Here is a 24,703-nt window from a genome sequence, read left to right as displayed (position 1 = left end):
GGGGCAGAACTGTACCATGCTGACCCCGGGCTTGTGCACTGCCCCTTTGAAACACCGCCCCGGCTGCTGAGCTCTGACTGAGCTGGGAGCTTCCCTTCTTATACCTCCAGCCCTAGCTTCCTGTGTCTGGCACCACCCACCAAGGGGTTTTGAGGGGAGTTTTCTTCTCTGGGTCAGCGGGAGGCCATGCTGACTCACTACAGGGCTTCTACACTGTAGTGAATGTCACTGTAAAATGTCAACAAGGCTAATAAAGTGGGATGTTTGAGAAGTAAGTTGGAATCAGAAGAGCGGTCCCTAAAATTGACCATTCCTCACAACTGAAGAAAAAGAAAGAGGTTTTGGTTTATTTTAATGATACACCAGACGCTATTAGGACCATAGGATATGAGCCTTCTCAATCATAAGAAACATTAGGTGAACTATAGACAGTGAACAATCGATTCAGCAAGTTTAATATTCTTTTTCCACTTATAAAGTATCTGCAAATGTAGAAATTACATTACAGGCAGTCCCCAGGTTACGCAGATACGACTTATGTTGGATCCGTACTTACGAACGGGGCTTTTCTCGCCCCGGAGGACGCGGGCAGCGGGACCGCCCAGACGCGCCGCGGTCCCACCGCCCGCGTCCTCCAGGGCGAGAAAAGCTGCTCCGCGTCTCCCTGGTCTGCTGGGGGCCCCACTAGCTGCGCCCCCCCCAGCAGACCAGGGAGACGCGGGCGGTGGGACCCAGGAGACCAGGCTTTTCTCGGGATGCTTGTGGTACAGCAGCTTGGGTGCTGCTGGGATGGTCCAGTAGTGCTGAGGAGCGGTGCTACTGGAGCAACCCAGCAGCACCCCAGCTGCTCTGCCCCAGGCGTCCCCAAGTCAGCCGCTGCTGAAACTGACCAGCGGCTGATTCCAGGAAGCCCGGGGCAGAGCAACTCTGCCCCGGGCTTCCTGTAGTCAGCCGCTGGTCAGTTTCAGCAGCGGCTGACTTGGGGACACCTGGGGCAGAGCAGCTGGGGTGCTGTCGGGTTGGTCCCCGCAGCGCCCCAGCTGCTCTGTCCCAAGCGTCCAGATTCAGCTGCTGTTGAAACTGATCAGCGGCTGATTCCAGGAAGCCCGGGGCAGAGCAACTCTGCCTCGGGCTTCCTGTAGTCAGCCACTGGTCAGTTTCAGCAGCGGCTGAATCTGGACGCCATTTCCGACTTACATACAGATTCAACTTAAGAACAAACCTACAGTCCCTATCTTGTATGTAACCCGGGGACTGCCTGTACTAGAGCAAACTAGTGGTCCACTTAGTTCAGTAGCCAGCCTCCAGTAGTGCCCAGTACCAGACACCTCAGAGGAAAGGGACAAGAACTCGATAACAGAAAAGTATTGGATAATTTCCTGATGAAGGAAAACTTCTTCCTAATTTCAGCATATTTAGTGGTTGTTTTATACCCTGATGCCTGAGGATTTTTAGCCCTTATATATTTTTCTCTGAATTCTGATAAGCTGTTGGTTTTATTTACTTATGCCACATGATAACTTTGCATTGTGTAAAAAGTTCTTTATTAGATTTAGATTTGCTTACCTTTCAATTTATACATTTGGATCTTATTCATCTATTGGTTTAAGTAACATATTTTAGCCAATAGGTGCTCATGAAGTATTAACTAGCAATTGCTACTTGTGATTGGTTATATTCTCTGTGTGACTGTTAAACATATTATCATTTCTATTCACTGATGGAATAACTTGCAATCAAGTAAAGAGATTAAGAAAATTTCACAAATAATGCTAGCGAAAATACTGGTATGAGCTCTGGCGGCATGACGGGGCCGTCAGGAATTCCAGTGGGGCTACTGTAGCTTGCAGGGTCGAGATGCTGGAGGAGAAGAGCCCTCATGGCTGGAGAGAGGAGCCTAATGGAGAGACTGATTCTCCCTCTCCCAGACTTCCCCTGGTCTGGAAAACTCTCTTTTCCGGGACCCATCAGGTTCGGGGGGGGGGGGGGGGGGGAGGGCGGGGAGAGAGGCGGACCAGGAAGGTCCAACCATTGCTTTCTGCAAACAAAATTTTCAGTAATGCAAATATCTACAACATGCAATGAAAACAGGAGCTGGGGGTCATCAAATCCATCAAAGCAAGCTAGCATTTTTATATAAACCAAATTCAATTCCCCCCCCCCAAATATTTGTCCAACATTGAACTCAATGGGAATCTGCTCAGGTAAGGAAGCCCAATGTCTATTTGAACAGCATTAACAGGCAAAGCTGTTTGCAATTTTGTTTTCGTTACACCATTTCTCACTTTGACATCTTATACCCATGTTCAGGGTTTGTAGAACCGCGGCAAGCCCTGCTCGCCAGCCACGCTGTCCGGTGATCTGCACATGCACAGATCGCCCGAACCCGGCTCTTCCGGGTTACAATCTGCTTGCCACGGGCGAGTAGATTGTATTATTTGTTGAGCCCTGCCCATGTTTATATCCTACATTCTATTGTAATAATGTTTGTACAAGATACATAAGAACATAAGAGTGGCCGTACTGGGTCAGACCAAAGGTCCATCTAGCCCAGTATCCTGTCTACCGACAGTGGCCAGCACCAGGTGCCCCAGAGAGGGTGGACCGAAGACAATGATCAAGTGATTTGTCTCCTGCCATCCCTCTCCAGCCTCTGACAGACAGAGGCCAAGGACACCATTTTATCCCCTGGCTAGTAGCCTTTTATGGACCTAACCTCCATGAAATTATCTAGCTTCTCTTTAAACTCTATTATAGTCCTAGCCTTCACAGCCTCCTCTGGCAAGGAGTTCCACAGGTTGACTACACGCTGTGTGAAGAACTTTCTTTTATTAGTTTTAAACCTGCTCCCCATTAATTTCATTTGGTGTCCTCTAGTTCTTCTATTTAGGGAACTAATAAATAACTTTTCTTTATCAACCCTCTCCACACCACTCATGATTTTATAGACCTCTATCATATCCCCCCTCAGTCTCCTCTTTTCTAAACTGAAAAGTCCCAGTCTCTTTAACCTGTCCTCATATGGGACCCGTTCCAAACCCCTAATCATTTTAGTTGCCCTTTTCTGAACCCTTTCCAAGGCCAAAATATCTTTTTTGAGGTGAGGAGCCCACATCTGTACACAGTATTCAAGATGTGGGCATACCATAGTTTTATACAGGGGCCGTAAGATATTCTGGGCCCTATTTTCTAAGATATGCCTTATGAATGATCATTTAAAAGCTCAATTTGCTGCTCAATAATATTATGGCAAAATGGACACAGCAGCATTATATGTGATGTTATAAACATAAGCTGAGATCATAACTAGAAGTATGTTTTCTGAGTAAGTCTGGGCAGTGGCCAAATCAGTTCCTCAGAGACAAAAGACAAATTGGTGCTCACCACAGTGTAAACAAAGCTGATGGATCATTACCTACTCAGTGGTCATTCTCTGACTGGAAAGGAGGCAGGGTCAGAAATCTACATCTTAGCAACAACAACAAAAAAACAAAACAAAACAAAAATTCCACAGCATTCCCTTCCACACAGCTGCCTGTTGCCTCGCTCTTAGCTGTAAGCACTTCTCTGAGCAGGGGACAGGACTATAAAAAGAAGAGGCCCCTTCTCTCTTCCTCAGTGTCTCTGGCTGCACCTCAGGTGACAAAGGAAAACAGCCACTGGGACTTGAATGGGAAAGGAACGGTCCTGACCTGAAAGTTTAGCCAGTAATCTATTGGGGCACATGGTGATGAACTTTGCTTGAACTAATATCATGTGTTAAGTTAGGCAGCAATAAGCAATTTTTCATTGTTTTTCTTATAACCATTTCTGATTAAGCCTTATTACATACACTTTCAATGTCTTTGTAGTTAATAAGCTTGTTTGTTTTATCTAATACAGCAGTAGTCTCCAAACTTTTTAAGCACAAGATCACTTTTTGAATTTAAGTGCAATCCAGGATCTCTCTCAAACTCAAATACCCTTGTCCCGCCTCCTTCTTACCCCTTCTCCAAGGCCCCGCCCACTCCGTCCTCTCTTCCTCCCCCCATCCTCCCTCCCTTTCACCAGGCTAGGGCAGAGGGTCGGGGCACAGGCTCTGGTTTTGGAGTGTGAGGGGCTCTGAGCTAAGCCTGGGGCAGGAGCTGGGACGGGGGATTGGAGCTGGCTCCAGCTGGACACTGCTTATCTCAGGTGGCTCCTGGGTGGTGGGGCAGTGAGGCTAAGGCAGGCTCACTCTGCCCTGGCCCTGCACCACACTCCAAAGCAGCCAACATACTCCCTCCATCCCAAGCCCTGTTGTGCCCCCACCCTCCGTTCTGTGGAGATAGAATACAGGATGGGAGAGGGGGAACCCTGACATCAGCACCCCTCCTCTTCCCTCCCTGCTCTGCAAAGCAAGCAGGGGGCTCCCAGGGCAGGGCAGCTCCAAGGTTAAGGATAGGAGATACATAGCAGTATGGGGAGGGGCAACTGAAGTGCTGTGCTTGATAGCCTCTTGACCAAACCAGTCAAGATCACCTGTTAAAGGCTCCAAGATAATAATAATAATAATATATGGAGATATACCATCTCAGAGCTGGAAGGGACCTTGAGAGATCATCAAGTCCAGTCCAGTCCTCTTGCCCTCACAGCAGGACCAAGTACCATCCCTGACAGATTTGCCCCAGATCCCTAAATGGCCCCCTAAAGGATTAAACTCATAATGCTGGGTTTAGCAGGCCAATGCTCAAACCACTGAGCTATCCCTCCTTCCCGATCCTGATCTACTGGTTGGTGACCACTGTAATACAGTGTGTTTAAGTTGAAGAGTTTGGATAACAATTTTAAATAATAAACTGGTGTATTAGACCCTTAATGAGATAATGGATTTATTATACCTGTTCTGTTCTAGTGTGTGTGTGTGGGGGGGGGGGCTGGGCAGTGCAAGACACACAGTTTCGGGGATCAAGGAATGGCTGGCTGCAGCACACACAGACAGAGCTAGGAGTGACTTACATGCTGGAGGCTGTTTGTGAGCAGTCCAGGTTGGAGGTTATAACAGCAAAGCACTATAAAGGGAACCCCAAGGCAGGGATGACACAGCTACTCAGAGCTTGTATTCACATACAGCACTACAGCTGCACCACCCCTCTCAGAGGTGGGAGCTATGTTGATGGGAGAAGGTCACCTGTCACTGTAACACGGTCTACACAGGTGGTTAGGTCAGAGTAACTATATCACTGACAGGTGTGAATTTTTCACACCCAGAGCAACACTGTTACACGGATATAAGTGTGTAGTATAGACTGGGCCTCAGTCCAGATTGTACCCTGGCGTGTCACACTCCCTCACTGACCTGGCTTTGTTGGATACTAGATTTCTTACTCTTCAAGGATTCAGGCATCTCAATCTGCTAAACAAAGTAATGAAATTTAAAATGCAGTAAACTCAAAGAAAGCAATTATGCAGACAAACTGGACTGACCCGGTTTCCATTGAATCCAAGGGGAGGAACAGAAGCAGAGCGTTAGTTAATTTATTTATATTTTCTTAATCCAGTTCAAAGTCACCATAGCTACCAAGTAGGAGCAGTAGCAGCAGCTGAAAATTAGTCATTGTTACATCTAAAATGTTAACATATTGTGATATGCTATACTTTGGGGGAGCTCCTGTATCCCCCATAATCCTCATCTGGATTTGTGATAGTATAAAATATATGCGGCCTGCAATTATGATTGGCTGAAAGTCACTGTCCTAGCTAAATACGTTTATCTTAGTGACTAAGGATTTATGAGATTATGTTGCATGGCTGTCTCTAAAACATGCTGTCAGTTAGAGAATCAGCCAGAGACAACTAGGAAGGAAGGTAACTAATTCTGCGCTGATTAGGCCTTGATTGGAGTACTGTGTCAAGTTCTGGGCACCATATTTCAAAAAAGATGGAGAAATTAGAGAAGGTCCAGAGGAGAGCAACAAGAATTATTAAAGGTCTAGAGAACATGACCTATGAAGGAAGACTGAAAGATTTGGGCTTGTTTAGTTTGGAAAGGAGAAGATTGAAAGCGGTTTTCAGGTATCTAAAAGGGTGTTACAAGGAGGAGGGAGAAAAATTGTTCTCCTTGGCCTCTGAGGATAGGACAAAAAGCAATGGGTTTAAACTGCAGCAAGGGAGGTTTAGGCTGGACATTAGGAAAAAGTTCCTAACTGTCAGGGTGGTTAAACACTGGAATAAGTTGCTTAAGGAGGTTGTAGAATTTCCATCTCTGGAGATATTTAAGGACAGGTTAGATAGACATCTATCAGGGATGGTCTAGACAGTACTGGGTCTGGTTGTGAGGGCAGGGGACTGGAATCGATGACCTCTCGAGGTTCCTTCCAGTTCTAGTGTTCTACGATAATTCCCCGGGCAGGTGTCAAACAACCATCAATAGCCACTGTCCAGCAAGAGAGCTACAAGTCAATGACTCATCTGCGTAAGACCACACCAAGGGAATTCTCAACCTTTCTGGGGGACTCAGCAATGCCCACCAGACATGCCTGTACTTGTGTTCATAGGCCCAACAGTATAAAGCAGAACAGAGGGGCCCTTAGCCTTTCTCCTGTCCCCACCTATGCTACAAGCCAGTGGTTCCCAACCAATTTTATACTGCAGATCGGCAAACCCATTTGCAATCTTTTGGAGGACTACTAACATTTTATCTGCATATTTATTAGACAAATAATGAATATGCAAATACAATGTTAACTATCCACCTAGCCCAAACCCAGCCCCTTGCTCCTCAGTGCAATACCCTTTGACCCCACCCCTACACCCCAAGTCCTTTGACCCTTTAACTTCTGGCCCCTACAGCCCATGCCAATGCTCTCTTGCCCGATGATCCTACCACACCCACACCCAATACCCCTTTGACCTCACCCAAGCCCTGCACTCCCCAGAGCAAGGCTGCCCCCTCCAGGGAGCAGGCATAGCTATTACTGCTGCGCAGGCAGGGGGAGCGGCTGTTGGCAGTGCGCACGCTTCCTCCTCCTTTGCTTCCCCTTCCTCCCCAAGTGTGTTGCATGTCTCCATGAGTTGAGGCAAAGTGGAGGAGGGGGGAAGTGCAGAGCCCCAGCTAGGCTGCCATCTTACTGGGGAAAGGGGGAGGGAGGTGCCTCCTGCCATGGCCTCAGCCCCAGTGCCACCACCAAGCAAAATCAGCCACACGGCTGCCGGAGCTAAGCTGCTGCGAACAGCCAACTTCAGCTCTGGCAGCTGCCACAGCCCCAGCAATTGGGACACACTGCTATAAGCAACAAGGACTCTGAGAAGACGACCAAAGACTCCAACAGAGAAGACTGGGTCAGGGTTAATCAGTTTCAAAATTCGAACTGGTCTCCATCTCCATTTACTCAGTGTCAATTTTAAAATTGTTTAAAATGGAACACATAAGTCATGTGTTGCCTTCCTAGTCACTTTAATGAGCAAGAGGATATCAAAATCCTAGTACTAACCCTGCAGTCCACATGTAGTGTCTTTTTTTCAGTTCTTAAAAAGAACTGAACATAGCAGCTGTTCTACACTACCATCAAATGTCAGGACATCAGCAAAGGTATTGACATTTAGCACTCAGTACAGCTAAGAACACCACAGAAACTCTTATTATGAAGATAAGTATAAAATTAAAGGTTAATTTGGTTAAGGAGATATAAATATATATTTATAAAGAAAGCCAGAATCGGCAAGTAAATAAATCCATGAGAATAAGTAGTATTAACTATAGTGTGAGAAGAATGTATGTTTCCAAAAGTAGCTAATAAAATAAAGAGCTGCAGTAACAAGACAAAGAAAAATGGTCTTTAAAGAAACAAGCCCAAAACTTCCCACTGTTCTGTTGGTAAGCAAAGAGTAAGTGACAAGATAAGAAAGGACAGGTGTTAGGAAGAAGGAAGGGTAAGCTGTCTCAAATTGGGTTTTAGCAGAAGTCAATAATTGGTGATGACATCACTTGGTTGTTTAAAGGTACAAAAAGTAAACTCTTAAAGAGACTATTGCTAATACTTGCCTGACCACTTGGAGCCAACCAGTATGGGTCTAAGTATGCCTGGGTTTACCCCATTTGAAAAAGTCTTGACTACATTCTTATAAATGTTTTGCTACTGTCTGGATACAGTAAATTGCTTATTAGTTAGGTTTTTATGCATCTTTAGAGCAACTGCATGAAGTACCAAATGGCCTTTGGATTTCATAAAAGAATTTATGGTTAAAATAGTGTTTAGTGATTTCCCATATTAATAATGTCAATTAATAATTCTAATACCTATAAAAGATGTTCTAGTTTAAATTTAAAAAATACATTCATGGACAACAGGGAATTTTCTGACTCTCCACTTTTTAAAATTTACTAAATTTCTCTTGAAGTCTCTCAGTATTAATTTTTCAAAATTTCAGACTGATCATAGTAAACATGGTGAACAAAATGTTTTAGTAGAAAACAAAAATTCATACAGGACATGAATAAAGCAAGTCAAAGACACAGATAAGAGTTATAAAGTAAGTGTGCGACAAAAGGTCAGCTTTAAAATCCAGATTGCACAGTATTTCTTGACATTTCCACCACCTTGTCAATTCATCCTGCATTAACAATGCTGGAAACTACAAGCCACTTTGGGGGAACAGATAGTTCAGTGGTTCGAGCATTGGCCTGCTTAAACCCCAGGTTGTGAGCTTAATCCTTGAGAGGGCCATTTAGGGATCTGGGGTAAATCTGTCAGGGATGGTACTTGCTCAAGGTCCCTTCCAGCTCTATGAGATATAATATATGGATATATACCTATTACACAACTGATGGTAGCGGCAATGGGAATTTCATTCCCATAAAATTCCCTAGCATAGATAAGAGAGGTAGCTTTGCTCACCATTTCTTTGTCTTCTTTCATTGTCTTCATCAGCTGTTCTGATATTATCTTTTTTAAGCAGCTACTTAGTAGAAATGCCTAAAATAGATCAAGAGAATATATTTTAATTTCTTTTGTTAAAGATTGACTCAACCCTATTTCCCTCCTCCCTTCCCCATTTTCTCAGTAACTACTGAACTATATTACTTGCCTTATTTGGCTAATTTTACCATGTACTTAAAACGTGTGCTTACTGAATTAGTTGCAAGTAGTTGTTAAAACCCAATATCATTGTGACTAAACCATGACACCACCTCTTAGAAAATTTAGGGTAGGAGTTTTTATTGTGGGTTCTGAACTGCAACTAATTATTTTATAATTGCCCATGTTTTGTGGCTGTAAGGCAGCTGAACATTCAAGACCAGCTTAGACAAGCCAATTTGGTATTGTCAATGCCAATACAAGTACCTACCATATTTCTAACACACCTTAGTTTCAGAAGTGCTGAAAATGCAAATGGCAGGAGTTCAGAACCTCTTAAATTCAGATCCAGCTGTGTCTACGTGGATCTGAATTTTTTGTCTACATGCAAAAGTTGTTGCAACAATGCAAATGTTGACAGTATACTGCTATTGCTTGGAGCCAGTCTCTCCACCGTTTTATACTGCATGGTTATAGTGCTAGTGTGAATTGAAAGGATTGGGCATGACAGCATCACTAGTTCTACAGAGGCCTGACGCAAAGACCTTCAAAGCCTTTGGGAGTCTTTCCATTGACTTCAGTGGATCAAGTCTTGGGGTCCTCTCAGCAGCTTTTCAGGTTTTAATTTCTTCACCTTATCTTTGAAGAAAGGAATGCAGTTTTTCTACTCATTAGCACCTAGGGGCAGCTTTAGTAAACATGTTCACCTGGAAAGTTAACAATAAGGGAATGCTGATTTGGCTGCTCTCTTCCTAGAACAGTGACCAAAGTGAAAAGCCTCATAGCTTGTGAATATGGGGGTGACTGATGTTCTTGTAAAACTCTGAGTGGCAGCAAGTTAATGAGCTTTTACATAAGTGGGTGAACTAGAGAGAGTCATGCTGAAATAAAGAAATAATGCATGAAAAATTAAGCATTTTGATTTCCCTTGGAAAATGATCTGCTACTAATTTTGGCTGGCTTGGGAAGGGGTGACTTTATTTAACTGAAATATTAGTCATCTGATTAAAATGTGGCACATGGCCAGAAAAAGTTAGCCAGCTCACAGTCTGACTGAACCAGCATCAACCTTTAAAGACGTGTTGGGAAGACCTAGAAATGGTAGTTGGATTATTACCTTACGTTAGAATTGACTTTGAAATGTGAACCTGCATTGTTAGAGCGGTAGAATGGTAGGTGTTTGCTCAGGTCTTGTAATGTAAACAAACAATCCTTGTCCGTTACTATACTGTAGCTTTGATTCAAGATCAGAAGGAAATATTAACATTTATGATGAAACTGGATTGAAGTGGATTATTGTTTATATATCCCTTTGAAAGTTGTGGTAAACAGCATGTGAACTGTTTAAAAAGGACAAATTACCTTATACTAATTGGCATGATGTTTGGGAGACAGGATGTTATGTCAAAACCCTATTGTGCTCTCCCAGGCCAAGAGGCGGTAACAAAAAATATAAAGGCCCTTTGAACAGGATCCTTTTTTGTCTCATATGCTTGGATGCTCCTGGGGAAAGCTGCAAGCCATAAGAAATGAGATCCCCGGACATCCTGGTGCTCCTTGCCTTAGATTCTCAGATCTGCTGGAGGTTTCATACCAGAGAAACCTGAGCCACAAGAACTGAGGTCCCAGGCATGGGCTAGAATCACCCTGGATATGGATTTTGAATTATGGCCATGAACTAAATTCTAAAAACTTTTGCAACTACAAAATCACCATCTCTGTTATGTAACTGAATCTCGAATTGAACTCATGTCTGTATGTACACTGATCTTTTAACCAATGCTCTCTCTTTTTTCTTTAGTAATACATTTTAGTTGAGTTGATAAGAATTGGCTATAAGTGTGTGTTTGGAACAAGGTCTGAAATATGCATTGACCTGGAAGGCAATGTGTCTGATCCTTTGGGATTGTTAGAAATTTGTTTAACTGGGGTGTGTGGGTGTTGGCCTGGGGCTGGGTATTTTAAGGGCACTGCATGGTTTGGACTGCAGAGTGACTAATAAGATAATACAGAAACTGGTTTGTGCTGGTTTGGTGACTATAAATATTGGAATAATCACCAGGGCTGGAGATTGGCCATCCCATTTTTTGCTGTGTACCCTAATTGAGTGACCTCAGCTGACTTCCCTGGATCCTGCATATAACAGGGAGTGTAAGGTAGGTGAGAAAAGGGGAAGAAAGAGAAACAGCTTATCTGAAGAACACCCCACATGCCCCATGTTTGCTTGTTTTAAAAAAGCCAAGTACTAGGGATGGATCTGTACCAAGATTCAACCCCTCCACTAAAATCTGGGTTCTTTCATATCTAGCTCGGAGTGCTACAGTACATAACTGTAAAATGGCTACTTTTTGAACAGTAACCAGAAACCTGATGGTGTGGTGGTGGAACACTATTGAGGTACTGTGGAAACAGGGATTATTATTATTTACAGTAGGCTATACAGATTTATATCAACCATGTTCTTGTTTTTTTGTTTAATATGTACTTGCATGTAAATATTCATGTGCGTCATCTACCAGACGGAGATAGGGTCTAGTCATTAATCATTTCCACCACATTAAATTTTGTGAATTTCAGGGGCTTAGTAAATATCAGACTTGCAGCCCAGTTCAGGGCAATCTCTCTTGCCAAAAATCAATCCCCTCTTTGAGGTCCCATGTAAGTCTGGTCTTAGACTGAACTGGCACCGGCACAGCTGTTGTCCAGTTACAGAAGAGTAAATTCCAGTTCCTTTGGCTAGCAGCCCACATTTCTCCACAGGCCTTCTCCTTTCCTGCCTGGAAGCTAACCTGTTTTGTGTAAAAGACGATCCATCTCCATGAGTCTGAATCTTTGTACTCGAACCGGAGTTCTAGGGTCTGCTCATATCCCTGGTCTTTTGGCCGTGTAATCGCGCCCTGAAAAGCAAGAGAGAAAAGAAACAGCCATGAAAGGGTATTAACTCAGAATCAGGGCTGGACTCTCCATTCAGACAGGTTCAGTTTATGCGGCTTATTGGACAAAAGTGCAATTGAAGCAGATGGCGATTTGTACTGGAAGAGGCCCCCTGTGAAGGGTGAAATCTCCACTAAGCAGGGGCAGTAGATTTATATAATATTTGGCAATGCCAAGAATGGGTCCATGCCTCCCCCTCTCCCCCCCAAATGCCTTGTAAGCCCATGTGGAATTGAGAGCTGCAGGCTGGGATCTGGGATGAGAGGCTCAGGGTGCAGGAGAGGGCTCAGGGCTGGGGTACAGCATCGGGATGCAGGGGGGGTGAGGGCTCTGGCTGGGGGATGGGTGGGTAGGCTCTGGGATGGGGTGGGGATGAAGTTTTTGGGGTGCAGACAGGCTACCTTGTGGCTGTGGCCAGAGGAGGCTTCCCCCCAGCCCTCTCTCATCGGTAGCAACAAGCTCCAGGGAAGAGGCCTCCCTTTCCCTGCCCACCTGGCCCACCAATGTGTGGGTGGGGGGGGGGGAGAAATAAAGAGTGCAGTTGTCCAGGGGCCCAGGTGATTTAAAAAGGCACCGGAGTCCTGGCCTCTGTAGCTTTGCTGAAAAACGTCTCTCGATTCAAAGACACTTCTGATATGCCCAATGCAGGTTCCAGGGTAGATGAGGCAGTGGAGTAGCAAATAAGCTATGGGGCATATCAAAAGCGTCTTTGAATCAAGAGATGCTGAAGCTGTTCCCCAGAGCAGGTTGGGTCAGCATGGCTCAGCTATGGCTACCTGGGGGCACCTCCTGGCAAGCAGTGAGGAGGGAGGTTCAGGGCTTTTCCATGCAGAGGGCTTGTGGTCCTGGCTGAGGGAGGGGGGCAGGGAGCAGCAGCCAGCCAATGCACAGGGCACAGGGACAGGCCAGGGGCAGCATGTGGGGCTGGAGGACAGGACTGACCCTGAACATTGGTGGAGGTAGGCCCCCATGCTCCCATAGGCCCCACAGGCCCATAGAACTTACAGCCTAGAAACAAAAGGTTGACTTAGACCCAAAAAGACCCCATTTTGAATTATACTGAAATATTTTGAGACGTGCAATGTCAACAAGGTACTTACTAGAAAAGTAACCTGCCAGCATCTCACCCTGCTGATCTTGAAACTGGCCTGTTTGGTCTGGTTACTAGGCAGCTTTATGCAGCAGCTAATCTCATTATTTCCTATATGAACAGCAGCAGAACAACCTACTTCTGGGTAGTCACAGGTGCAGGGATCAAGCTGTATATAGCCATAGTGCTGCACTTCTTGAACCAGCTCTAGAAACTGCATCAGAAACACAGAATTGGACAGTGATGTAAAGTAGTGTCCCACGTGATCTTCTGTACCATGTAGGGTTAGCTTGCCATGACTCAAGGCTATGCCCTACACTGACTTTCTCTGAGGCCCCACACCCTGCTCACCCAATCCCCAATCCTTTGGCGCTTGCTCTCCCCCCCACTCACTTTCACTGGGTTGGGGCATGGGACTGAGGGGTCTGGAGGGTGAGAGGGTGCTCCAGGCTGATGCTGGTGCAGAGGGTTCAGGTACAGGATGGGATGTGAGGTGCAGGTTCTGAGAGGCAGTTTGGGTGCCCTGGGGGTTCAGGGTTAGGACAGGAGGTTGGAATGCAGGAGAGGGTGAGGTGTGCTGGCACTGTCCCCACAGCTTCCAGTGGCTGCGGTTCCCAGCCAATCAATGGGGGCTGCAAAGTTGGCACCTGGAGTGGTGGCAGCACGCAAAGACCCCCTGTGCCTAGGAGCTGGACATGCTGGCTGCTCCCAGAAGCTGTATGAAGCCAGGGCAGGTAGGGAGACTACCTTTGGCCCACTGTGCTGAAGACTGGACTTTGGTCTATTAAAATTTCCAAAATGGCTTTTAATAGCTACCAGGTGTAAAATTCACCAGATTGTTTCCGTCAAACCCCTCTGCCCCTCTCCCAAAATCTGAAACAATGGAAATGTTTTATTCTGACTTTTTAAAAATTAAACTGATTTGTTTTGCTTCAGGACTTCATGTTTAGAAATTTCCTTCACTTTTATTAAACATTAAAAGTGTTTAATCATAGAATACTAGGACTGGAAGGGACCTCAAGAGGTCATCGAGTCCAGTCCCCTGCCCTCATGGCAGGACCCAGTACCATCTAAACCATCCCAAATAGATGTCTAACCAACCTGATCTTAAATATCTCCAGAAATAGAGATTCTACAACCTCCCTAGGCAACTTATTCCAGTGTTTAATAATGCTCATAAGTGAAACATTTTATTTTGAAGACATTATATGTGTAACCCAGAATTTTCTCTTCATTTTTTGGCACTACAGTGAATAAAAAAAAAATCCATTATTCATCTCTAATCATCTGGTATCTTCTCACTCACTTTCCCTATCTGTAAAATGGGTCTGAAAGTCAGAGCAAGAGAGAGTGTATATGGAACTTTATGATTCTATTTTTACAGTCACTTTTCAGAGGAATCCCCCATTTAACATATGAGGCTGCAGCCTGGAGGGCCTCCATCCGGAAATATACTCTCTCAGTAGGTTTATATCACTTTAAAAAGAGCAGATTACCTTCATTTTGTTTGCTGCTTTTTGTAGCAATTTCAGTTTCTGCATCTGTCCATCTGTGGGTTTGACCCAATTCTTTTCAATTTCCTGCAGAGCCTTATTTAGAAAAGTTAGACAATTTTAACTAAAAAATAGCATATCCATCTGCTCTTTAGGGAGGGACAGGGATGAAGATGAACAATGGAACACAAAATGTTTAGTCTACTCAACCCTCAGTCCCTGCACCAAAGAAGTTTCCAATGCTCAGTGTTGCTCAACATATCTGCAAGCCCCAACCTCTGACTATGAAAAGCGGCATCCTATTCTTATTCTGTCACAACATTATTCCAGTGCACAGAGAAAACATAACACTATATGGAATGATGGGGTCACAACTACCCATTGTAAAAATCAAATGAGCAAGCAGAAGCACTAATTAACCATGGGAAGGAAAGATCTCACAGCATGATATAGTGGTAAGGTCATTGGATCCATGTCTACACTACAGCTTCCATCAATGCTATTGCAGATGGTGTGCTCTGAGGATGAATTACAATCATGAAATTTGCCAACAGAGACTATGCACAGGTTTAAAGCCTTTTGAATCAAGTTCTCCGTTGCGAAAGGAGGAGCGTTACAGTTATTATGGATATTTTTATACCTTTAGATCAGGGGTGGGCAATAATTTTTAATGGGGGGGCCACTCCAAGAATTTGGAAAGTGGTCAAGGGCCACACTCTTCCATATTAATGGAGGAGGTGTGGGGTCTAGGACGGAGGTTGTGTGCAGAAGTGATCTTGCAGTAAGGGGTTGGGGTACAGGAGAGGGTGTAGGATCTGGGAGGTAGTTTAGGTGAAGGAGGCAGTTGTGACCTAGGTTAGGGGACCAGAGTGAAGGGGGTTGGGTTGTGATCTTGGGCACAAGGGGATTGTGACTTGGGGCAGGGGGCTGTGGTGCAGGAGAGGGTGCAGAAGTTTGGGTTGTGACCCGGGGCAGAGGATTGGGGTGCAGGATCTGGGAGGGGATATTGATGCAGGAGGGGGGCAGAGGATTTGAGTTGTGACATTGGGCAGGAGATTGAGGTGCAGGATCTGGGAGGGAATATGAGGGCAGAGAGTTTGGGTTGTGACCTGGGACAGAGGATTGAGGTACAGGATCTAGAAGGGGGTATGGGTGCAGGAGGGGGAAACAGAGGGTTTGGGTTATGTGGATTAAGGGGGCAAAGTGTTGGGATGCCAAAGGCATCCCGTGGCTGGGAGATTCAACTGCTTGACTCCCAGCCAGCAGCCTTCTCAAGCAGCCTCCCTGCCTGTCCTGTCCTCACACAGGCTGCAGGGGCCATGTGGTTTTTGAACAGCTACAAGCCCGAGGGGAGGGAGGAAGGTGCTTTGCAAGCTGCCTGTTGCTAACAGGCAGCTCCCATGGGCCGGAAGCCAGCCAATGGGAATGTGCTAGGTGCAGGGGCAGCACATGAAGCCTCTCCTCCCTCCCTCGGATTCTCAACTGTTCCAACAGAGCCCTGCAACGGCCGCTTTTCCTCAGCAGCATTGGGGGCAGAGTCTGCCTGAGACTCCCTGCTGTATCCCTGGGCCAGATCTGATAGCTTGGCGGCTGGATCCAGCCACAGAGGGCATTTTGCCCAGCCCTGCTTTAGATTAATGAGAAAGAGCCTAGTGGAGTTTTATGAAAATCTTCCAAAATAAGTAGCCTCTGGGCAGAGACTTCTGAGAGACATTTTAATCCCTACAGAGCTGGCCTTAGATATGGGCAACCTAAGGGCCCACCTAGGGTGCCACGGTCACTGGGGTGCCCTGGTAAAGGGGCTCAGAATCCTACTTGTTGCCTTGTGCTCTCAGTTACTGGTACTGCGGCACCTGCCCCATGCTTCCCATCTTCCCCTGCTCTGTCTGGTGTCCGGCACTGCCCCTGCGGGGTAGGCTGCCTGCTTGGGGCAGAATCAACACTTCCACTTATCAGCGGCTTCCAGAGCTGGCCACCAGAGCAAAGCTGGTGTTGGGTGTGCCCCCCTCCAGCTCTGGGAGTGCTGACCTGGTGGGGAGAAGCAAGAGGCACAAAAAGGCTTCTTGTGCAAGATACCACAAGGGACTCTCGATAGCAGGGCTGGGCAAAAAGATGATCTGTGGGCTGGATCCAGCCTGCCAAGCTGCCGGATCCGGCCCGCAAGAGCCTCAGCTGGGTCCCTGACTGCCTCACTCCCGCGCTTGGCACTCCAGAAAGCCGGGTGCAGGGCCACATGTGTGTTTGTGAAAGCTGAGAGCCTGGAGAGGGGGTGAGAGGCTTCTCATGCTGCCCCTGCCCCCCAGTAGCTCCCGTTGGCCAATTTTGGCTAATAGCAGCTCCCTATTTGCAGGACAGGCAGCATGTGAAGTGCCCCTCTTCCCTTATCTTTTGGGCTTACAACATTCAATTCAGAGCAGTAAACATGGCTCCTGCAGCTCCCCTGAGCACATACAGGGGCTGAAAGGCAGGAACCTTGGCTAAAAAACCTGCTAGGCTACTGACTAGGAGCCAGGTAAGGTCTCCCAGCCTGAGCCTACCCATGGCACCCCAGCCTCTCCTTCCCCCAATCTCTGCCCCCCTCAGACACTCCTACCCCATATACCCCAAACCTTCTGCAACCCTGCTCCAGCCCCCATACATCTTTCCAGGCACTGCACCCCCCCATACTCTTCCTCCAGTCACAACCCCCTCTCAGACCTTGCACCTCCATCTGCTGCCCCTGGCAACCCAAATACCTGCACCCTCTCCTCACTCCTGCCCCACGTCACAACCCCTTCCCAGACCCTGCACTCCCTTCTCCTACACCCCTCTTCCAGGCTAGAATCGTCTCCAGTACCCATATCCCTCCCTGACTCTGCAACCCCATATCCTGTCCCAGGTCACAATCCAAACCCCTGCACCATACCCCAGGTCACACTTCCCTCCCAGACTCTGCACCCCCACCTTACCCCTCTCCATTGTCCCAGGTCACAATCCCCTCCTTCACCCAAATTTCCTCCCAAATCCCACACCCCAATCCCTGATGCACCCAACCTCCATCCAAGACCCCTGGACCTCCTCCATTGATATAATGAAAGAGTGCAGCCTTCGGCCACAAACCAAATTCTTGGAGTGGCCTCCCCATCAAAAATAATTGCTCGCCCCGGCTCTATAGCAGTGGTTTTCAAGCTTTTTTTTTTTAATGACCCAGTTGAAGAAAATTGTTAACGCCTGCAACCCAACATAATTTGACTAGAGGAGTGGGCTCTGGGGTAGGTCTGAGGATAAGAGCTTTGGGGTATGGGCGGGGGCTCGGGCTTTGGGGGCCCAGGCAGAAGGTGTTTACCTTGAGCGGCTCCTGGTCAGCGGTGCAACGGGGGTGCGCAGGCAGACTTCCTGCCTCTCCTGGCCCCGCAGACCATGCTGCAGCACAGAAGCAGCCAGCAGCAGGTTCCCATCCAATAGAAGTGCAGAGCTAGTGCTCAGGGCAGGGGCAGTGCACAGAGACCTGTGCACTCACCCCCCTCCCCCTCCCCGTCCCCCACCCCAGAAGCCAGGCTTGCTGTTGGCTGCTTCTGGGGTGCAGCACAATCTGCAGTGCCAGGACAGGCAGGAAGCTGCCTTAGCACCTCCACTGATCACCTTACAGCAATGAGACCCAGGGCCTGACATTCCACGACTCAGGACTGGGTCATGACCCATAGTTTGAAAGCCACTGCTCTATAGGCAGCTTTATTCCCTCCCCAGTCCCACCTATGGATTTCGCCACAATTAGCCTAAGTATCATGGCTGGCTTCGGGACTTCTATGTGCCCCTCATGGGTCACTGCACCTGGAAAGCACCATTATGGGCTGGGAGCCCAGTGCCAGCATGGGACTGGCTGGCAGCTGGGGGACACATGAAGTAACAAAAGTGGAGTTTGCCGATTTCTACTCTGTTGCCATGGGGGTTCCCAGGCTTCACCCTGGAGGCCAGAGAGACTTCATGGAGCGTGTGCTCATGTGTCCAGCTCCGTCCCCCAGCCCAGTTGTGCTATTTTCAGGTGTGACTCCCTGCCGCAGCACGCTTCTCCCTGGGGGGCGCTGGCCGGGGGAGATGGAGTTACTGCTTGGTGGGTGGAGTCCCCTCTGCTGCACCTGGTGAGCTGCACAGAATGGGGGAAGGTGGGGAACATGGCAAGCTGGGCCAGGCCATGCTTTCCCTCCGCTGAGGAGGCCAGCCCTGGCTCTCTCCCCCCCACGAAGCTGGCATGAAGAGGCGTGGCTGAGGGACCCACCTCACTGTTCTTCCTTCCCTTGAAGTAGCTGTGTTTGAAGGACTGTCTGTTTGGAGGGACCGTCCTCACACTCAACAAACTCTGTCTGTCGGCTGGTCAAGCCATTCAAGTGTGTGAGATACAAGAGGCCACTCCTAGGAGGAGGAGAGATGCTGACACCTCCTTCTCCTCTTCCTCTCTGCATCCTTCGGGGCAAAGGAAGACACAACCTTGCTTCTGCTTGCTCCAGTTCCTCTGAAACTATGGGGTTGGAAGGAGCTATAGGCCTTCAGTCAGTAGCAACCCCAGACCACAGAATACAGGGGCATGGGTAAAGAGAGGGAGTTCGGCCAGTAAACGGAAGGAGACTTCCCCTTAACCTGGGATAGCAAACAGCTTCTTCTGCTTCTGCTCCAGGGTTTCCTGGGGAACCTGTTATTGGAAGGCAGCCATAGTGAGTTTCCAGCAGGAGGAATGGGAAAGCAACAGGGGGCACCGTGGTCAAGAGGCAAGGCACAGGATAGGGTGCAAGGCCATGGAAGGGAGTTGGAAGCAATGGAGGGAGAGGCTGCAGGACCTGTGGGTAATGGGAGGGGGAGCAAGGGAAAGCAGTGGAGGGGCAGAATTGCCACAATGCACGTTTGCCCAGGCAAGTTTCCCTAAAGCCAGCCCCGAATCACCAAGAGACAATTCTTTTTTTGAGAAAATGGTAAGTAGTGAAAGTGTTTAGTATGCAAATGCAATCTCAGCCCTACCACCACCAGCAGAATAGCACAGACATATATTGTCATGAGAAGCAGACAGACCAGGGTCTAGATACATTCCCTTTATGCATGGAATAATTACTTACACTAAACAGAAAAGGGAAATTAGATAGTGTTATTTGTACACGAAAAATTGTCAAGAACAAGTTCATCCATAGTTATATCTTTTCCATTAAACAAAAATACACCATGACAGAAGTTCTTGCTCATACTTAATCTTCAGATAACCTGCACCATGTAAAACATAGTTTGTACATTATTAAAATAGGAGACTCATTTTGGGAATTAACTTTTAAAAGTATCAGGAATTTTCTTCTTTCGTTACCTGCATATAGAGTAAGTTCACTGAAGAGCTACAGTTCATTAGCATTTTATCATGAGAGGGATCCATATACCTGACAAATGCAAAAATATTCCACTTTACTTTTCTAGGCACACCAATCAGCATTTCCATTTCCATGCAGTTGGGAATACAACCAAAAAGTAACAGAAACAGAAAGATACCGCTACTCACAAAGCAGTACAAGACAGCTACGTTACACCATTGAAATTACACATCTGTGAATTATGCAAAAAAATTACTCTTATACAGCATTGTAGCAAATAGTCTGCGGCATGGAATAAATTCAATTGCTCACCTGCTTTTATCGCAGTACCCTGGAAAACGATGAATGTAGAATCCAAGTGTTAAAAAAAAACCATCAAATGTTTCTCTTGCATGTGATTAAAACTTAGGGCCTATCTACATGGAGAAATTGAATGGCGGAACTAGACCAGTGCTGTTACATACTATAACTTCCAGTGTGGAAACACTTATTCCAGTCTAGGTGCCTTTTTGTGGTTTAGCTTTCACTATTTCCAAGCACACACAAGCCAGAGGTTCTCAAATTGCATCATATTGCAATATCCTTCTGATAAAAATTATTACATGACCCCATGACTGAAGCCTGAGACAACCTCTAGGGGTCAATTGTGGAAGAACTCTGTACATATGAAGTATAGGGGTGGTGAGGCCTGCATTCCCCCTTCCCTTCCCCCCTCCCCCTTCACCTACTACTGACGAGGCAGAAACAAGCCTCTAGGAACATACGCCACTGTAGCAAGAATGAATTGTAGATAAGGGCAGGAACATAATCTTCTTTACCTAAATGTACTGATCATGTAAACAAAGTCAAAGGACAAGCAGTGCAGATGAGCCATACTGTAACAAGTGATGAGTAACCCCTGGAAATTTACAAACTGCCAAACAAGGTAGACACACAATATTTAAAGCTGCACCAGAGCACAGCAATTTGGACCTCACCGATAGGCTTTGGGTACCGGAAGCTGAGACAGTCTCTCACTTCATCTGCAGCCGAAACAGAGTACCCTGTCTAGCAGAAGGGATGTAAGAAATGCCACTCTTCCTATCATGTTCTTTTAGTTAAGGGGCACAGCTGATAGCGGTCAGAAAATAAACTGCTTGTGTTTGACAGATAGATACCTCTGTAGCATGTCTTTGTACTTTGAGAACCCAGTGTTGGACCTGAGATTTACTCTTGCCGGCAACATTTGGCACAGCGAGCAGGGTTCTCTTGGTACAAATCGCTCAGCATGTGGAAGAAGGGGAAGCAGATGGGCGAGGGAGAGAGTAGGGTAGAGAGCTAAATTCCAGGCTGGCCTTGCACATCAGCCTGGGGTGCGGTTGCTCAAATCTGGTATGATGTAATGCCTGCCATGCGGTTTGAGGGGGAGCTAGGTGATGGGGTCAGTCCCGCTGGTATCCAAAAGGTGCTGGAGGCATTGGAAGTGCATAAGGAGGATAAGGGGGTGCGACAGGCTGGATGACTATTCCTAAGCACATTCCGCAGTGTATGTGAAGAGGAGAAGGAATAAACAATGTTTTTAAAGCAAGTATTGCCAAAGTTTAGGCATGGCCCATGGTCTGGCAATATTTTAACTTGTTTATATTATGCAGACCTTGAAAGCAAATTGGCAAACGTTTACAAACCCTTAATCTCACTCAAAAAAATACTGCTGCAGTCTGGCTGCTATGAAAAACCCTGTACTGAGGAGTTTAAAAAACAATTAGCTGACTGCAAAACTGAACAGTTGGATTTACCCATGTAAAGGAATCAGAAGGTATGATGCCTAATCAAGGAGCTCACCCTTCTTACTAAATTAGTAAAGGACAAAACCTATGTCCCTGGAAAGGAGCCATCTAGCAGAAAAGCAGGTTCAGGTACAGACCATAAGAAAGAAATAAGCATGTGAAAGGGGGTAAGAGGTTTGGGGCCCTGTGTGGGCATAGTAGAAAGAATAAGAAAAACAGTAGTACAGACATTGGAAAGTTTTCATTTGAGGGACCACGCAAGTGATTAAGGGTATGAGAAGGTGAGAAGTTGACTCCCTGGGAGTGTGGAAGGAATTAAGCAATTATTGTAATGTGAGAGAAGAAAACCTGCTATAAAAGGACTCCTTGTTTTTGTGCAGCCTCTTTCCTAAGCAATGTGTAAATAATCCAGGCAAAGAAACAAGCTAATTAAAACAGTTGGCTATGGACACTTTTGTTAAATTTGCTAAAAGGGAAATTGAGGCATGCCACCTTTAACTTAATAATTGAGCAGTGAAGTAATTTACCCAAACCCTCCAAAGCTGGTTTACAAAATAAAAGCATAAGTAATTATTGGGTAACAGCAGGCTGATCAAGAAGTCAGCAAAAGTAAAATGAAGTTACTCACCTTTGGTGCAGTAACTGTTGTTCTTTGAGGTGGTGTCCCCGCGGGTGCTCCACTATGGGTGCTAGGCTTGCCCCAGTGCAGCAGACGGAAGCTTGTGATGAGCAGTGTTCGGCCGGACTGCGTATGTGACGCGGGCTTGTGGCTTTCGCACTCTTCTGTCTTGCGCGGTCTGGCCCACCACCAGATCCTCGAGACCACCTCGGAGTCTGTAAGAGACAAGAGCAGAGAGAGAGAGGGGACTCCGAAGCGCGGAGGAGGGTGGGTAGTGGAGCACCCGCGAGGACACCACCTCGAAGAATAACAGTGGCTGCACTGAAGGTGAGTAGCTTCGCTTTCTTCTTCGGGGATGTCCCCGCAGGTGCTCCACTATGGGTGACTGCGTAGCAGAAGTCGCCAGAATGGAAGGAGGGCAAGGAGTCCCTATTTATCTGCTGTGGAGAGCACCGCAGTCGCCCCTGCTCCATCTGAACGAGTGATAAGAAAAATGGAATAGTGTTTGGTGAAGGTCTCATGTGAGGGCCAGGTCACCGTCCTGCAGATGTCCTTCAGAGATACCCCTCTATGAAATGCTGTAGATGTGGCCATGGCTCTAGTGGAGTGGGCGTGTGGTTGGGATGGAAGGGGTAAGCCTTTCACTGCGTACGATTGCATTATGCATGAGGTTATGAGATTGGAAATCCTCTGGGAAGATAGGCATTGACCCTTTGACCTCTGTGCCAAGGAGACAAATAAGTGGTCCGTACGCCTGAAAGGTTTAGTGCGATCTATGCAGAATGCTAAGGCCCTGCGGGTGTCCAAGCAGTAGTGTAGGGCCACTTCTCGTGGTGAGGCATGGGGCTTCAGGAAAAAGGTTGGCATGATCACTGGTTCATTGACATGGAAACGTGAGACGATTTTCGGTATGAATCTTGGGTGTAGTCTCAAGACTACTCCATCCTTACAGAAAATTGTATATGGTGGCATGGCCATCATGGCGGAAAGCTCGCTCACTCTGTGTGCCGACGTTATGGCAAGCAGGAAAACGGTTTTCAAAGTGAGGAAATGCAAGGATACAGTCTCAGGAGGCTCAAATGGTGGCCTCATTAGGGCGTCGAGGACTACATCCAGGCTCCACACCGGTAGGACTGGGTCGTGCGGTGGGGCCATGTTGGTAAGGCCCTTGAGAAATCTCTTAGTAGTAGGATGGGCGAAGACAGAAATGCCATCTATCAGTGATATGAATGCTGATATTGCTGCAAGGTGCACCCCGATGGAGGCTAACACGAGGCCTTTGTCCTTTAGGTGCAATGCGTAGTCCAGGACAGAGGTGATCAACGGACGTGTCGGAGCGTGGTCGTTCGAGATACACCAGGTGGAGAATCTGTGCCACTTGTGAAGGTAAGTTTTTCTCATGGTTTGTCGTCTACTGTGTACTAGGACGTGCTGGACTGGAACGGAGCAGAGGGATTCGAATGGAGTCAGCCCGTTAAGAACCATGCTGTTAGGTTCATCATTTGTATCTGGGGGCCTTTCAGGCGTCCTCGGTGTTGCGTGAGGAGATTGTGGAGAAGTGGAAGGCAGATCGGTGTCTGCGCAGAGAGACAGTGGAGGAAGGGAAACCAGTGCTGGTGAGGCCAGCCCGGGGCTATGAGGATTAGTGTTGCCCTGTCCGCCTTCAGCTTCTGAAGGACTTTGGGAATCAGAGGTATGGGGGAGAATGCATAGAGGAGGGGTCCGCGCCAAGTCGTAGGGAAGGCGTCTCCCAGGGATGCGCAGCCTAAGCTCGCCCTGGTGCAGTACTTGCGGCATTCTGTATTTGCGGGAGTTGCAAAGAGGTCCACTTGGGGAGTACCCCAATGTTGGAAGATCTCGCGTAGGACGCCATCGTGCATTTCCCATTCGTGCTTCACATGGAAGTGTCTGCTCAGGAAATCTGCCATTACGTTTGTGGTGCCAGGTAAGTAGGATGCCGTAGGTGTTATTCCATGGCAAATGCACCAGTTCCAAAAGCGGATGGCTTCCGTGCATAGGGAACGGGAGCAAGTGCCGCCTTGGCGATTCACGTAATACATGGCTGTGATGTTGTCCGTGAGTATTCTCACCATGGTGTTTTGAATGTAGATGAGGAAGGATTTGCATGCGTTGAAAATGGCACGTAGCTCTAGAAGGTTTATGTGGAGCCGTGCTTCTTCTGGGGACCATTGGCCTTGGACTGAGAGGGAGCCCATGTGAGCCCCCCAGCCTAGTAGGGAGACATCCGTTGTGATTTGGTGGAGTGGCTCCTGCCAATGGAAAGGTATACCTGACAGCAAGTTTGCATGGCAGGAGTGATTGGAGAATGCCAGGTGGCGGCGTTACTGGCCTGTGGAGATCGTATCTGGTGTGGTCGTATACGAGAGTCAGCCAGTACTGAAGGGCGCGCAGATGTAGTCTGGCGTATTTCACCACGTACGT

At 47.1% G+C, this 24,703-nt stretch overlaps 1 protein-coding gene and 1 long non-coding RNA gene across 7 annotated transcripts in view; one reads left to right on the top strand and one right to left on the bottom strand.

Moving 5' to 3' along the window:
* The window catches only part of SNX31 (sorting nexin 31), an 80,743-nt gene that overhangs the window by 2,545 nt on the left and 53,495 nt on the right, over positions 1-24,703 (bottom strand). For 2 of the 5 annotated variants that reach the window (XM_075920272.1, XM_014573294.3), the window contains 6 exons: positions 19,876-19,945; positions 14,556-14,648; positions 13,070-13,273; positions 11,825-11,932; positions 8,856-8,933; positions 5,318-5,374 (listed from right to left, as the gene is read on the bottom strand). In XM_075920272.1, the coding sequence (XP_075776387.1) occupies positions 5,318-5,374; positions 8,856-8,933; positions 11,825-11,932; positions 13,070-13,273; positions 14,556-14,648; positions 19,876-19,945 (610 nt within the window). Of the gene's footprint in view, positions 1-5,317; positions 5,375-8,855; positions 8,934-11,824; positions 11,933-13,069; positions 13,274-14,555; positions 14,649-19,875; positions 19,946-22,270; positions 22,477-24,703 lie in introns of all 5 variants that reach the window. The other 3 variants (XM_075920271.1, XM_075920269.1, XM_075920270.1) reach the window with 3 other exon arrangements.
* Positions 11,133-24,420, top strand: LOC142826977 (uncharacterized). 2 transcript variants are annotated; one of them, XR_012901289.1, is made up of 2 exons: positions 11,133-11,191; positions 23,552-24,420. It is a non-coding gene; the product is annotated as an uncharacterized LOC142826977 (long non-coding RNA). The 2 variants fall into 2 exon arrangements; XR_012901288.1 differs by lacking the exon at positions 11,133-11,191 and adding an exon at positions 19,952-20,937.

Source organism: Pelodiscus sinensis, chromosome 2 (assembly GCF_049634645.1).
Source record: "Pelodiscus sinensis isolate JC-2024 chromosome 2, ASM4963464v1, whole genome shotgun sequence".
Lineage (NCBI taxonomy): Eukaryota > Metazoa > Chordata > Testudines > Trionychidae > Pelodiscus > Pelodiscus sinensis.
The sequence above is the reverse complement of the archived record's forward strand: the minus strand, read 5'-3'. Positions and strand labels throughout refer to the sequence as shown.